The 16332-nt window shown below is 57.5% G+C and overlaps 1 protein-coding gene across 1 annotated transcript in view; it reads right to left on the bottom strand.

The window, feature by feature from the left end:
* Positions 1–214: 214 nt before the first annotated feature.
* LOC111827645 overlaps positions 215–16332 on the bottom strand; it is a 46447-nt gene continuing 30329 nt past the window's right edge. The window contains exons 5-6 of the mRNA XM_023761013.1: positions 1324–1501; positions 215–1010 (exon numbers count right to left, since the gene is read on the bottom strand). Of these exons, the coding sequence (XP_023616781.1) occupies positions 653–1010; positions 1324–1501 (536 nt within the window). The 3' untranslated portion in view covers positions 215–652. The remainder of the gene's footprint in view (positions 1011–1323; positions 1502–16332) is intronic.

Here is a 16332-nt window from a genome sequence, read left to right as displayed (position 1 = left end):
TTGTTCCGCCCCCCACCCCTCCCTGCCCAGGTCTGAAGAACTCCTCCTCCTGGAAAGTTGCTGCTGGAAAGGAAGTGACTTCAGTGATTTGGCCACAAGGCTGGGCACTGCTGAGCCCAGCTCAGCTGAAGGCTTGCCCAGCCCACCTCCAAAGCACAAATGGTGCCATGTGCACACAACACCCAGGCCCGAACACATGCTTTCCCAGGGACACACGGAGAGAACCCAATGTGTACACACACCACACCATCCAGCGAACCCACCTATCATCCCAGGGTGTTCAGATTCTTGTCTACACACCTCCCCAGTGTAGACTGACACCCTGTACACATACACCATCCGGTGTGGCACACACAACACTCCAGTATTCCCACACCTGCCCAGGACACACTCGGAATCCTGCATACCCCTCACTCCAATGTGCTATATACACAACCCTCCAACACCCCCAGCTCAGTCCACTTATATAATAACTCTGGTATCCAGAACCTTGCACACGTAAGGATAGAGCCCCCCACACACTAGCTTACACGCACACCTGTGTGCTTGTACACAAGATGCCCGCCACTTTTACTGTGGGTACACAGCCCTGCATCCTCCCACAACTGAACCTCCCCACCCTTACAATCCCAGGAGGCCCCACCCCCAGACCTCAGGCCCCAGGAATGCTCTTTTGGAAGTTGGGTGGAGTCCCCAGGCAGGCTGGGCTCTGGGGAGCTTCCTGGAGCCTGGAGGCTTCATGTGTCAGTTCAGGGAGTTGCCTCTGCAGGGCAGGGCAGGGCAGCCCCACCTGGCCTCTGTGGCTCTTGAGCCTGGGTGGGCTAGTGTGGGCCAGGAGCAGGGAGGCGGGTGCTGCCCCCTGCTCCACCTCATCCTGGCTGGGCAGCCTGGCGTACCTGAACGACTGGGTTCTCTCAGCACCTCGCCTTGGCGGCCCAGCTCTTGCGTCCACAGATTTCAGTCCTGGGGGTGGGCTGCACACATCAGGCACTCTGGTTTCCACCTGTGCCCTGAGTTCCGCTCACTGTTACAAACCCTCTCTGCCCAGTTATCTCAGGTCATCATGGAGCAGGGAAGGGTCCCCAGACTAGGAGGCAGGACTCAGGAAACTTGCTGTGTACCCACGGGCCTCGGTTCCCCTTTTTGGGTAACAAGCAGTTTGAGTAAGTTGCGTTAATACATTTGGGTTCTATCAAGGGCCTCTTTTTGGCCTAAGCTGGGAGGGGGAAATCCCTGCTAGGACGGGGAAGTAAGTCCCCCTGCTGCCTACTTCGTGGGGGTGGCCGAAGCTCAGACCTGGTTTCCCTGTTCAGTGTTACTTACCTGAGCAGGCTGTGCAGACAGGCCCAGCTCAGCAAGACAGGCCAGTCTTCACCAGTGATTCCAGGGTGGTCTCCGCGGCAGCCTGAGAGTTGCCCCGAACCCGGGGCCCTCTGCACGCACTTAGCTGGGCAGGCTCTGGGGTCCAGGCTGATGGGCAGACAAGCAGGCAAACTCCCATCTGTGGAAGCAAACAGCACCACAGGCTTAAGCACGGCCACAGGATGAGCCAGCCAGAGGGGACCAGGAGGCGGGTCCTAGGTGGGGGTTCACTCTTGCATACAATTAAATCAACTCAAACCTCATTTCACTGAGGAGCTGTGAACCTCGAAATCGCAGGTTCCTATTGGGAAGCAGTATCTTTGTATGTGTAGGTCCACGCATGCATGAACATGAACATAGGCCATGGTGGAGCGAACCTGGCCTTGGGAGTTAGGTAGTCCTGGGCTCAACCCTCACTAACTGTGTGGTCTTAGGCAAGTCAGTTAACCTCTCTGGCTCTCAGTTTTCTCACCTATTGAGTGGGGGAGATCTTGTGATGGGGGAGGAGCCCTCTGGGGGAGACTATAAAATGCTAAGAGCTTCTTTACAGTGCAGGTGTGAGCTGCTGTGGGAGTGATGGTGTATGCGGATTTCCACGAGGGATGCACATGCAGCTGGCACTTACTCTTCTCTATCAGCTGGTTACAGCTCTTGTTTTCTTTAATAGCCAGGGCCCTTCGCACTGTCCTGCTGCTTCCTGCCGATTAGTCTGCCTCCTTGAGGTGTGTACTGGAGCCCAGAGGGGATCTGAGAACTCGGCCTCATAGACTCCTTACAGGTTCTGGTTGCCTGGGGATTTGTATGTGTTACGAGATCCTGCCTGTATGATGCACGTCTATGAGTGTTCAGCTGTCTGGATAAATATACCTGCGTGTGGGGTCCTGGGTCTACTTAGCCTTCTGTATGCTTCTCTGTGTATTTTTGTATGTCTGTGCAGGTATATGTATATGTATGTCTAAGAGCGTACATGTATGGGATTGTGTGCCTGACGTATACCTGGATTTGGTGTCTTACGTGTGGCTGTGCGCATCTGGGTCTACGCAGCTTTGTTTCTGTCCACCTGAGCCTGTGTTTGCACACCTGTGAGGACAGAGGTGAAAGTATGTGGCCTATGTATGAAAAGGTGTGCCCAGCTGTGATCAGGCCACGAGTGTGCCTCTCTGCACACACTCAGCCTGGCTCTCTGCATGCTCTGTGTCAGGAGCCACACCGGCGTTTGCCTGTCTCGGAGCTCTCTGAATGTGTGTGTGTGGGGGGCGGGGAGGGGGAATGCAGCTAGTCCTCTGCTGTCCCTGCAGGCTTCCAGTCTCGAGGCCTGTGACTGGGCACTGGTGTCACTGTGGATCAGCGTTGCCTCCCTCCTACCTCTGCCTTTCTCTGGGTTTCCAGGGTCATGGTGTGACGGCGTACTGGTCACGGTGTCCCTGTGGGTCTGTTTCCCCGTGGGTCGGTATGTGCTCATGCCTGTGTCCGTGCATTTGTGCACTGTATGACCTTATTACTGTGTCTGTGTGTGTCGATGGGTCCTTGGTGCCATGTCATTCCGTCTGTGCTAGTATAGCTCTGTCAGTGTCAACACGTGTGAGAGGGTCTGTGTGCCAAAGTGTGCCTGTCAGAGCAAGGGTGCCTCAGAATCTGTGTGGTACCTTTGTGTAACTCACCAGTGCGTGTGTGAGCGCATGCGAGAGGCCCTTTGTGAGGCAGTGTGTGTCTGTGTCACTTGTGTTTGTATGCCTGCTTCCCTCCTATCTCCTGCCTTCTCTCTCTCCCTCTCTCTCTCTCTCTCTCTCTCTCTCTCTCTCTCTCTCTCTCTCTCTCTCTGTAGGAGCCAGACAGCTCCCCAAGCCTGGATTAGGGACAATTTATCCACAGGCAGAGAAGGAGAATTCCAACCTGCCAGAGCCTCCCTCCTCTGATCCATCCCCCCTTTCCCCGTGGTTGGGTGGGCACAGAAATGCAGCCCAGCAGCTCCCAAGCCCTCAGGGAGCCCCCACCTCTGCAGCTCCCCAGGGGCGCAAGAGGGTGGAAAAGATGGAAATCCGGGTGGCTCCAGAGCCCTCCAAGGGGGGTGGACTGGCTGCCCCCCATCCAGGCCCCCACAGCTCAGCTCATCTTGGCCCCGTTCTCTTACATATGGGGGTGGCGGTGGGGAGTCTGCATGGGGTCTGCCTGGCCCTGGGTGCTGGGGCGGATGTGGGGGGGACCAACGGAGCAAAGCTGCTCCCAGCCCCTCCAGAACCTGATACTCCCCAACTGATAAATGACAGCTCCCCCAATCCCTGAAATGTAAATGACTAGGGAACTTGCAACTGTGCCCACACAGGCTGGGGGAGCCAATGGGAGGCGGGGGACAGTGTGGTGGGGGGAATGCAGCGAGGGGGGAGCAGGGGCTGAGCTGGACTAAGGCTCCTTCACGGTGCTCAGGCGCAAGGCAGAATCACATGTTTTCCATTAGCTGCTCTGGCCTCCTTGTTCAGGGGGTGTTGGCTGGGGGAGATTTGTTCTGGTTGCAGACACCAGCCGAGCCACACAAGAAAGACAGGGGGAGAGAGAGAGAGAAGAGATTGAGTGCCAGAGGGAGAGAGAAAAACACAGAGAGGGAGAGAGAGAAAGATACAGAGACCCCAGAGGGAGAGACATGAGAGACAGTGACAATCAGAAACATACAAAACAAAAGCGGGGAGAGAGACTGGCGGACAGGGACAGTGAAGGGAAAGGACAGAGGTGGCGCGGCTGGTCAGGGCTGAAGAGCGGGTCAGTGAGGCACACGGTGTGAGTCAGGCCAGGTGGGGGGTGGGGTGGGGGGAGGGGGAGACAGAGGGGATGGCAGCGCAGGGAGGCCAGCCCGACAGACGGAAACCGGAGGGTGATGGAGGCAGACAGAGGGAGGAGACCACGCACAGGATGAGCCAGGGAGAAGAGCTGGGTGAGGATGCCAAGTGGGCAGCAGCGGGGCCAGGAGGGCAGGGGACGTGGGCGGAGACACGGGCAGATAGGCAGGGATGGCGGTGTGGGCAGGGGGAGAGGACCTCCGAGCTGGCCGGCGGGGGTGGCCAGCAGGCCGGGAGCCTCCGCCTCCTGACCCTCGAGCCTCAGAGAGATAACAGGCCCGAATAGTGCTGACTTGCGGTTCAGAAATCCAATATCCTCCGCGGCACACTAATCGACTACCTGAGCTCCGGGCCGCGAGAGCTGCCCCGATTAATCCTGCGGCTCCACAGCCTTAATTAGTTTAACAGTTTCAGGGGCAGAAGAGGCAGGGAATAGGGTCCCCCAGGCCTAGGGGGACAGCCCCTCATGCACACCCTGCCCGGTGCCCCACCTCTCCAGTTACACCTGCCCCAGTCCCAGCGGCCCCGCTGCACACTGTCTGAAAAACACTGGGTCCTTCCTCCCGGGAAGCAGTCTCCAGGGTTGGCACCTGGGCCAGAAGGTAGGTCATGTGGGGATGAGACACCCCCCTCCCGACCCACACTCGTCCTGGTGCTCAGGGCCTCTGCTGGCCACCCCTCTGGGGTCCTGTGGTCTCCATGGGAAGGCCCCGCCAACTGTCAGCTCCATACCACCAGGCAACACGTTGTCTCTTGAGGGTGAAAGACAAACTCCTAAGTTACTGACAACCTCCCAACAGCATGGGATAATCGCACATGTCACTCCCCACAACAGCATGAGATGGGCACACGGTGACATCTCACACACACCCAACAGCTGGAGAGACAGGCATGTGATATGACTGACTACTCTCCTCACCTGTCACTTCCCACGAAGCATGAGATGGGCACAGCTGATACCCAGACAGTATGAGGCAGGAACACGGGCTATCACCCTCACAACGGCGTAACACACACACCCAGGTACCCCCACATCCAATAACTGGATGTGAAACGATTGGAGAACCTCCCCCAAAACCCCAACACAGACACAGGCCTCGCCTTCCAGGTGTGAGGAGGATGCAGACCTACCCCCGCAACCGCAACCCATGGTGTATGCCAGGGATACACCCTCACTCCTTCCCCACGAGTCCTCCCTCCAGGCTGGGGTGGGTACACGACCTGTTACCCCCTGACTGCTCAGGACAGGTGACAGCACACTCCCACCCCTCCCCCATCACTGCCAGCCTGGGTGGTGCTGTCCTCTGCCTGCAGAGGCGTCACAGCTCACAGGGCATGAATGTCACCCCCGCACTGCCAGAGCCAGGCACAGCCGCACGTTGCCCCAGTGACAAACACACTGGCCCCAGGAGGAGGTGGAAGTGCATACGGCTCTGGGTGTGACCTTGGTCCCTGGACACCAGGAGGGGAGGTACGCTGGCCTCCCTCCTGGGTAACCCAGTGGCCTGGTGCTGGGGAAGATGAGTGCTGCGGAGGAAGCCACCTGGGCACACAGATAACCTGGAAATGCCACCCACCCCAAGTTCCCGGCCTCACCTCATTTCTAATTGAAGGTAGTTGTTATCTAGGGAGGGGGCAGAATGAGTGCTCACTGAAGCCTGAGGACCATTTCCTATAAGGCTTCTTAGAGATCGGTGGAGGGGAGACAGGTTTTGGGTGGCTGTCACCATGCCCTCAGGGCACAGGACTGAGGCGGGAGAGATGATCGCTTTAAGCCCCCCACTGCTACCAGGGGAGCCCCTCTTTCTTACAAAGGCCGCCCTCCTCGTCTCCAAATTCAGACCACAGAGCCTGACAAGAAGGCCAAAGTCCAGGGGAATGACTCACCCAGGGAACAAGCCCAGCCTGCTGGCCAGAGTAAGGGAGCCTGGGGCCAAGGGGCCTGGGTTCAAGTCTGAGCTCCTCCCAGGCCAAGCTGAGTGACCCTGGAGCAGCAGCTCAGCCTCGGGCTTTGGAGTGGGGGGAAGTGGTAGCAGCCAGGGAAGTGTAAGGGTCTGAAAGTAGTCGAGGCTGGAGACCAGCAAGTAGAGCACTGGGGGGCCATGGGAAGGAGGACACGGCCATCCATCCTTGGCTCCACCGCTTCCTCACCTTTCTGCACCTCAGTTTGCTCATCTGTAAAGTGGGGATAATAATGTTGGCCTCAAGAGACAATGTGGCAAAAAGTGGGCAGGTGCTCAAGAAATGGGAGCTTCTTATTGAAGAGGGGGAAATAGATAAAGAGAGGGCAGGAGACTTGGCCAAGCCCCAGAGGAAGTTAGCACCAGCTGAGCTCAGCCTCCACCTCCTGGCTTCCCACTAGAGCTGGTTTTGTAAGACTGCTTGGAGCTCCATCGTGTGTGTATGTGGGGGACATAAGGGGGGAATGCTGGGGTGTTGCTGGATACAGAACGGCCCTACTGACCAGCGAAGACCAAGGGAACTGTAGCAGTCTCTCATACACCTTGACCTTTACCCTAAACCCCACTTTGACCACCTTCAAATAATGGACAAGAGAGGGGGCCAGCTCTAAGGGAGAAAAGCAGCCCACACCCTTGCCCCCCATGACCGGCATAGCACCTGGTGCTTGGAAAGACTGGCGGGATCGAGGATGTCAGTACCCAGGGCCCGCTTGTGTAGGAGCCCAGAGAGGGACTCTGCCTAGCCTGAGGTCACACAGCATGAGAGCAGCAGAGCCCAGAGCCCGGGGCAGGGACAGCCTCAGAGCAGAGTCCTTCTAGCCCCTGGGGGTGGCTGGAGCTGGGGGATCCTGGGGGACTGAGCAAAACGTGGCGACAGATGGCCTGCCGAGGCAGCGGCGATCTGGGCGGCTGGCAGGCATGCTCGTTCCCGCGCAGGGAAACGGCTAATTTTAGCTGAGGCCTTGATGCCAGCTTTGTTCCCCCCACCCACCAGGCCGAGGGGGGCCCAGCATGCCTTGCGTGCAAACCGCCTCCCCCAGGCACCTTTACTCCCCCTCCTGGCCCCTTGGTAAGTGGTGCCAAGACCCCAGGTTCTAGAACTTCTGCCTGACCAGGCCTCATCACACCCAGAGGCAAGGGCTGAGCCCTGGAGTGCTGGCACCCCCACCCCAGGGCCTGTTTCCCATGACTCTAACCTCATTCCTTGAAGAGGGGCTGCCAGGAGGAGGGCTAGAGGCCACTGCCCAGAGTGGGAGGGAGGGCCTGACAGCAGGGGCTGCCAGTCTTGGGGAGGAGGCGGGGCCCTGTCCTCCACCAGATACTTAAGGGGACAGGACCCTTATTCTACTCCTGCCCCGAGACAAGTTCTTCTGTGCTGCAGTCCCCGTGGGGTTGGTGAGCAAGGGGGTGGGGGTCACTCTACCCTTTCTCTCTTCGTAACTTTGACTTTGCTCCAGGAACTCAAAGTACTTTAAAGAAGTCAGAGATAGAGCAAAGGTAGTAGTACCCCTGTACCACTGGGGGAAACTGAGGCACGGTCTGAGAGAGTCACACTGCGACAGGGGAGGAGACAAGTCCCAGGAATCAGTGAGGTCTAGACATGCTCTTCTTTGAGTCCTTATAGCTAGGGGGCTTCTTGGGCCCAGCTCAGCCCCTGACTACCCTCTGCCCCTCCCCAGGCTGGCAGAAGGTAGATTAGATGGATGGAGCCCCTCCCCTGGAACCCTGGAAAGGGAGGCCAGGCACTCTAGGTTCCTAGTGCCCCACCCCTGTAGGCTCTTTAACCTCAGACCCTCTCCTCCCCATCTGAGACCCAACTGCACCAGCCCAATGGGGGGCCGGGACATCTGGCCCCTACGTGAGAGGGGGCTCCTGTGGGGTGCGGCTGGAGGCCCCCTTCTCCCAGCTCCATCCTGGGGACCCATGAGGGAAATGATCAGGTGGGAAAATGAGAAAGAAGATGAAGAAAATCTACGTGTTTAGAGGGAGAAAGCCAGGGAGAAGAGAAAGAGGGAGGAAGAAACAGGACAGGATGGGGCTGAAGAGGAAGGAGGGAAGGGATGAGAGAGACAGAGGCAGAGAGACAGACAGAGAGAGGGGACAGAATATATGAATGCTGAAGGAAAACGGCAAAAAAAGAGAGGAAGAGAGGGACAGAGGAGGAGGAACAAGACAAAGAGACAGAGAGACAGGCAGGATGAGGCAGAGACAAAGACAGAGAGTGAGCAAGTTACACGCAGGGGGGAGAGATGGAGAAGGAGCCTGCCCTGACAGGGCAAGGCAAAGAGAACTGAGGGCACCACAGGGAACAGGAGACGGACAAGGGATTGACACACCCAGAGACCAAGAGACAGGGGATGAGACATTCAGAAAATGGGGTGGGAAGAAGGGGGAGACCCTAAGTGATAATGTGTGTGTGTGGGGGGGCAGTAGACAGAGGCAAGGAGGGAGGGGGTATGTCGTCGCCAGAGCTGGGGGGAAAGAGGACAGAAATGGAATGTGGGTCTGGGCATGAGGCTCGCAGATGCATCAGCTCCGGTTTCAGCTGGGGCAGTTGGCTGCTGGAGTGGGGGGTGGTGGGGGGAGAGGAAGGAGCAAAGCTGTCGAGGGAGGGGGCTTGTTGCCATGGCTGCGGGCACGGCAGGGGCACAGTCTGCTGGCACTTGGAGTTCTGGGCATGGTAGGGGGCTGACTGAGGAAAGAGGGGGGCGATGATGTAGCCTCACCCATGCCCCAGGGGCTCTACCAGGAAGAAAGTTTCCAGAGAATGATGGGAGATGTGAGCTGAGGTGGGCTCTGGGCCCTGCTCCACCCCATGGTGGCTGCCAGTGGGGCAACACTTTCCAGGTCGCCTGTGGGCATCCAGGCTCCCACCATGCTTCAGGCTGGCCCCTGGGGATCTTCCTTCTCTGCCCCCTCCGGTCTAGCTGCCGATCCAGCATGCTGCAGTGCAGGCTGCTGCTTCTGCTTGCAGGGAGCAGCAAGATTGTGAATTCAGGATCTGTAATCCTAACGCAGAGCCCAGGCCTACCGGGCTCCAGTTGCCAAGGCGACGGAGGGTCAGAGGGCAGCTCGGGGCGCCCGCTCCTCCAAGTCAGAATCCCAATTGTTAAAGCCCAAGAATAAACAGCTGAAGCGGCCGTGGGGGGGCCGGGAGGGGGGCTGAGGTCTGCATCAGCTCAGTGTGGTGTTGTCAAGCGAGATGTCACTAATTGTCTGAAGGAACAGGCTGAGGCAGCTCTTAACTGCTTCTGTGCCACCGGAGACACCTTGGCTGCCTGGCCCCCATCCCCTGGGCCTCCCAGCATTCCACTGGGGCAGCTTGTTGGTAGGGGGAGTGCTGGCCCGGCATAATACCTGCCTCCCTTGCACTGAACCCCCATGGACTTCGGCTCCCGACATTCCTCTTTGCCCAACTTGGAACCTCCCACTTGCAAGCTAAGTCCTTATCCCCATAACCAGTACCCCCTAATCACTGTGCCCACAATACTCCTTGCAGCCCAGAACTGCCCCTCTGGCCTACAAAAGCCTCCCAGCTCCCCCGATATCTCCTCCCACTGCCTCCTCCCCCCAGAAGTCAGGGTTTCCGGTACAAGGTGTATGGATTCTTCTGATCTTTTATTTTGGGGGGGGGGGGGTCTATGGGGAAAGGAAAGGCTTATAGCATCTTTCTGTGTTAACTTCTTCCCTACTCTTAGTCACACACTAGAACCAAAGAACTGACTGGAACCAGGAAACCTGGTTTCTAGCTTTGATTGTTCTACCTACTTGCTGTGTGACTTCTGGCAAGGTACTTTCCCCCCATGGCCTGTCTCCCCGTCTATCGTTTATCCTGAACATTTAGTAGTGCCTATTTTGAGTGAGGCCATGTCTGGAACCCCTATCCAGAGGAACTCCCAGTCCAGTGGGTGAGAAAGGCTCATAACACAAGGCAGAGAGCAATCAGAGATCCACCCTCAGGTAAGATATTCCATGAAAAACACAGTCAATCGTTCAGGGGACAACAGCCGGTGTTAGTGGTAGTACTGGTACTGCCATTACAGAGGGTCACGAGGAGTGTAGGTAATCCGAAAAAAGATCAGGGTGTAGGCTTCCTGCAGAAAGTGGCACTGGCAGGAGTTGGACAGGTGGGCAAGAAGGCAGGGTGTTCCGGGAGAGAGGTCTTGCGAAGCTCTTCCAGGGGAGCTGAGCTGCACGGTCTCAGGGCCGCTAGCTCAGCCCCTCCCCGAGCAGGAAGGGCGAGGCCTTCAATAGTCTCCCCGCCCCACAGGCCGGCCTTGCCTCCTCCTCCACCCACTGCGTTGCAGGCTGGCAGCGAGCGGGTGCCCGGTGGGGGCGGGCCGCCCTTGGGCAGGACTGCAGAGATTGGGTGACGTCACGAGGGGCGTGGCCAAGGTTTCAGTAGGCCTCCCGCCCCGCCCCAGACTCCGGCCCTAAGGCCAAAGCACAGGGTCCCCGGGAGGGGGCGGGGGTGCTCAGGTAGCGGGCGGGGCCAGGGCGCTGTCCGTGGGCGGAGAGCTGGGCGCGGAAACAGGGGATCCCCCAGAGAGGGCTCAGCCCAGCCCGAGGCTGGACTCTTACAAAAGACGACTTGTTCTTTCTTGGGATGCCTGCGCCTTCTCAAACATACCTACAGTCACACTCCAGGGACAGCTACACCCACATATGGCTGCACAGAGCCCGCTGGCCTGGGGAGATGGGGCTGTTGCCAGCCCCAGAGGCCGAGGTTAAGAAGAAGGGTGCCCCAACCACCCCTCGCCACAGATTCAACACCATTCACCCGACGCCACCTCACACCGAGTGACCTGGATACTCCCACAGCCTCGTGCACAGCCCTGGGGACACTGACCCACTCACATTCTCCTCCCTGGTCTGTAGCTCACCAACTTCCTGTTCTGGAGTCAAATCAGCTTCAGTGCGGGCTCCACGCTGCATGTGACCTTGGCTTACAGTGAAGCGCGGTAAGGTTACTTTTTACCGAGCACTTACTCTGTGTCAATCCTTGCCATTACCCTTTATGGTGAATACTACCAGTCCCTTTTTGTGGGTGGGAAACTGGGGCCAGGACTTGAACCCAGGTCAAGCTTGACTTCAGAGCCCATGTTCTTCCATGTGTTAACGCTGCCTCCCATCATATCACCCTAACACCCCCCCACACACACACACCACACACACGACCACAGACAGCAAAGCCATCTCGGTTGAGGTGTAATTCTCCACCCCAAACACGTCACCGTCTAATATCAGGCAGTTTCTCTCACTCATCAGTGTGTGTTGGGAGGCGGGGGAGACTCCTACCTCTAAGCTTCCGTCAGAATCGTTATAAATGGGGCACAGAGTGAGAGCAGGGCTGGAACAGGCCACCTCTAACCTTTCCAGCAGGTCACCTCCACCTCCCCTGACCCCAGATGACACAGCACTGACATACTGGCTGGGGTGCCAGGCCTGCGGCTCTCCCTGACCCCTGGGCCAGGACCCTCCCCTAGACCCCAACCCCTGCTGAGAACAAGTAGAAACAAACTCCTTCCTGGGGATGTCAAAGCACCTTTCCTGGGGGAGGCGGCTCTGTGATCCCCTGAGCCTGGCTAGGGAGAAGGATCGGGTTACTCTTTCCCCAGCTGTGCCTGGACTCCTTGAGGCTGACCTTTCACCTCATCCAGGCCAGGACCCAAAGGGGGCAGGAGTCCAGCACTCACCTCCTGTTAACCCTCTGAATTCCTCATCTTTCCATTCCAGAGCCCCTGCCAGGGCCCCAGCGGGTCTCAGGAAGCCCGAAGCCCAGCCGGGCATGCCAACCTTTCCCCACCCGCCCATCCTGGGGTGCCAACCTTTCCCCACCCGCCCATCCTGGGGTCCGGTTTCCCAGAGGGCTTTACAGAATGCTCCTCCCTGCCCCCTGCCCAAGCGGCCCTGCCCTCCCAGGATCAGATACCTCCGCCCAAGCAGCTGAAAATGACCTGGGCTATTTTCGCTCTGGGATCGAGTTGCAAACTCCCCCTTAAACTGGCAGCTTCCCACAGCCCTCCAGACGATTGCCCCCCACTCCTCATCCCTCACCCAGAATCATTTCACAAGACAGGGGGGCTTTTAGAGACCACTGACCTAAGCCCCTCAGAAGGGGAGACTGAGGCCATGAGTCAGACACAGGGCTGGGCAGAGAACCAGGCTTCCTGGGTTCCCGCCCAGGTCTCTTTCTACTGTCTAGCACAGCCTGCTCTGTACCCTAGATCTCAGAGCCTCTGACCCAGCCAAAAACCCAGCCGACCTCCAAGCACCAGAAAGTCAGACTGGAGGCTACCCAGAAACCTCTGTGCCACCATGCATGTCAGAAATCGCTTTTACCCCTTTGTTTAAAACTGGGACCCGGTCTATACCTGTATCACAACTATGTGGACTACAGGAACATTGTGAAAGGTGCAAACTGGGAGGAAAGACAGGGAGATTGAGGCCCAGAGGAATGGGAGGTGGATCCAGGCTTCCTTAAGGTTTATATTGCACAAGACTTCCAAGTTCCCAGCAGCCCCTAACCCCAGCTTCTTAGTAACCCCCTCCTTCCATTTCTACAAACCCAGCCTCTTCCTGGCCCCTGCCCCTCCGCCTCAAGCTCCAGCCCTCCTGGGCAGGAATGTGACTGGTCAGGTCTGAGCTGACCACATGAGTGGCTATAAGGCAACAGACCCCCCATCCTCCCATCCCCCCCAGCCTGAGGGAGCTCACATACCAAGACAAGGGGGGGGGGAGGAGAGGAGCGCTTTAACCCTTTGCAGCCAGGCTTTTAGGTGAAAAAGAGGGGTACTCTACTTCCAACGGTCACTCCCGTGAGTGCTGCCAGGTGGGGGAGACCAAGAAGAATCTACTTCACCAAGGGGGTGGGATGCAGATATTTGCCCCCCTAGTCCCTGTTAAGAAAAATTAGACTTTGCCACCCCAACTCTCTAATCCCATCTCCCGTGACATTTGGAGAAAACAGTCATGAGGCGGTGCTGAGGGGCGAAGGAAAGAAGGCATCATGAACCCCAACCTCAGGAGCCCCTAGTCTGATGGGAGAAATACAACCCTGCCCCGGGGAGTCTGACTGAGGAGACCAGCCACAGAGGCTGGGACAAAGAGCTGAGAGCAGGGCGTGCATGGAGCTGCGCAGAAAGGAGTGGGAGGAAGCCAAGGCAGGAGCAGAACAAGCCAGGTGGGGTCAGATCGGGCAGGCTTCCCAGAGGCCCCTCGGCCCACACCCCTCCCCCAAGGCTGTGGAATCTCGGGGGTCAGGGCTGAGGGACAGCCCCGCCCCCTGCTCCCCTCGGGCTCAGGAATTCCACCAACCAAGGAAGGGGGGGCTGCTTCGGCCTCAGTCCAAGTTGGCTCCCACTGGACCAGGAACTGAAGCGCTTCCTCAGCCCCCCACCCCCACCCAAGCCGCTGGGCTGGCCCCAGGCCCCCTCCCCTCCCCCTCCCTGGCTGGCACCGCGTGTGCCAGGCGCTGGCAGAAAACAAACCCGCCGGGGTGGGTTTGCAGGGAGCGGGGTAACCTTGACACAGTTGCGGCAGTCGCTAATGGCAGACACATACTCCGCCTGTTCTGGGGGGACTGTTGCCGTTGCTAGGAAACCAGCAGCCGCGTGAATGGAAATGGGTCAGTAAACCTGGGGAGAGATAGTGTGACACTCGAACCACTGCAGCTGCTCCAGCCCACACCGAAATCCCTCCTCTTCAATATTTATCACTCCCGCCTGGGTCCTCAGCTTCTTCACTAGCCTGGCCCTCAGGCCCCCCCAAGGCTCAACAGGGAAGGGAGGGAGAGAAGTTATAGGGGGGTGCTTATCCGCTCTTTGGGGGGGGGGCACCCAGGCGGGATGGAACTGGTTCTGGAGGAGACTGAACAGGAAAACAGAGTCTAATCCCATGGCAGGGAAGGGGTTAAAAGGTCAATTCACGCCTGTTCCTGACTTAGGCACCGTGGTAAAATTACTGCGAGTGTGAACAGGCTTGCCTGCCAGCATGCCTACCTGCCCAAGGGCTGATTAAGGCCAGGAGACCTCCCCTCCAGTGTGTAAGTGATGGAGGGGGAAGAGGCGCCCGAATCATGGCCAGGATTCGCTCACAGCCTGAAATCACCCTCCGTTAAAACCCAGCAATCCCAAGATAGCCCAAGGCTTCCTAACAGCCAGAACTGATGCCCCCAGTACAATCCGATAAGCACCCCAAATGGACAGAATCTGCCCGCTGCCTTACAATACCATCCTGTACAGGCACATGCACCCCAAATAGCCACTCACTGTTCAGAAAACCTTGACAAACACCCAGACACAGATACCCCCACAAAAGAATGTGACAACTGCAATTCAGAACAGTGAAGCCCAGCCCAATACCTACGCACAGGCGGACAAACCTAGGCACAAGCAAGACTGCACTGTGTCAGGCTGTGCTGAGTCGTCTACCACACTTCCCCGTAAGGCGGGGCCTCCCCACACAGCCTGTCGTCCTAACCCGGAGCCTGGTTCTCTGGCTCATTTTTTTTTTCTCCCTCTCATTGCCAGCCTCCTCGTCTTGCACACACCCCAATATACTGCCCCTGCAATTGCCCTTCTGGACACACCATCCCACTAACTAGCTGCCTCGTGCACCACACCCCCATTCCCTGGAGGCTGACTGGTCACTGACACACACATTCCCTTCCCCTGGAAGCCAGCAGTCTCCCAGCCCCGCCTGACACAAGCTCTGGTTCTTGGGCACAGGCCTCTCTACTGTCAGCAGGGACCCTGGGATTCAGCAGTATCACTCGCTTGGATGATACGCCCCCTCCACCCACCACAATCTCTGCAAGTATCCCTGAAGGGTGTCTTGGGTAGGCAGGCACTCCAGCCTTGAAGGGAAGGTGGGGGGATATACCTCAACAGGAATCTCCCATTTTACTGGGTTCTGTGTGCTCCTATCTCCTAGGATACATCAGTCAACACAGGCTTAGAGCCTGTCAGAGCTGGAAGGTGCCTTAGGGAGTCACTAATCCAGCCTCCTCTGCTATGCAGGAGAAAACTGAGGCCCAGAGCGGGGACATGGCCTGCCCAGGGTCACACAGCCCAACAGCCCTCTGTGGGTTGGAGAGCCCTCTGAGGAGGAGGGAGGTATAGTCAGCCCAGGAAGGCTTGCCTGAGGCAGGGGGAGGTGGGACTGGATTAGTTGGAGACAGAGAATCTGTAATCCTAAAGAGAAGTTTATGAGAACTGAGCATTCAGTGACATGGGCACCTGGCAGTCTTGGGATCTAGGCCCTGTAAATTTGTTCAAATCTGGACTTTGCCAAAATGATCTGGTGGATACTTACCCCTACCCCACTTCCTAACCCAGGACCCCAGAGGGCTGTCTCCCCACACCAAAGGTACAGGAAGATTGCTCAGATCCCAGGCCTTGAATCCTTGCCTTTTATTATTTAAGCTGATCTACCAGGAAGAGTCTGGGGTTCATGTGAAAGAGGTTTTATGCTAGAAAGTTTTTATTTCAACTCCATTTTGCAGAAAAACAAATTGAGGCTCACAAAGGTGGGGTAGTTTGCCTAAGTTTGCACAGACAACAAATGGAGCCTTGAGTTCCTTCCAATACACAAGGAAGGCCAATCCAACAGGAAACAGGGAGAACTGGGGGGTGGAAGGGAGGGAAGGGTGGGAGTTGACACAGGCCCAGGCCCAAAATCCTGGGCTGAGGGGGAGCCAACAGGCATCTGAATTTGAATCTGGGTGTCTGGGTTCCACCCCCACCCACTCTCACAGTGTGGAGTGAAAGGTCAGCATGGAGATGGGAGGGAGAGGAAGCAGAATTCCATCAGCCTCTCAGCCAGCCTGGGCCATACCCCAGGGAGCTGGGCCAGGGCTGCCCCAACTTCCCCCCAGCCCAGAGCTCTCTGCCAGCCCTGCCCCCACCCGCACTTGAACAGCAGGAGGAGCATTATAAGGAGACCTGGTCCCCTTCCTGGACCCCAGTTTCCACATCTGTACTAAGAGCTAGCCTAGCAGGAAGGCCTTGTAAGGGCCCTTTCAGCTTCTTCTTTTAAAATATATTTTTACTGATTTCAGAGAGAAAGGGAGAGGAAGAGATAGAAACACCAGTGATGAGAGAGAACCATTGATTGGCTGCCTCCTGCACGCCCACACTGGGATGGAGCTCACAACCCGGGCAAGTGCCCTTGACCGG

This window comes from Myotis lucifugus, unplaced genomic scaffold (genome assembly GCF_000147115.1).
Source record: "Myotis lucifugus unplaced genomic scaffold, Myoluc2.0 scaffold_197, whole genome shotgun sequence".
NCBI classification, from domain to species: domain Eukaryota; kingdom Metazoa; phylum Chordata; class Mammalia; order Chiroptera; family Vespertilionidae; genus Myotis; species Myotis lucifugus.
The sequence above is the reverse complement of the archived record's forward strand: the minus strand, read 5'-3'. Positions and strand labels throughout refer to the sequence as shown.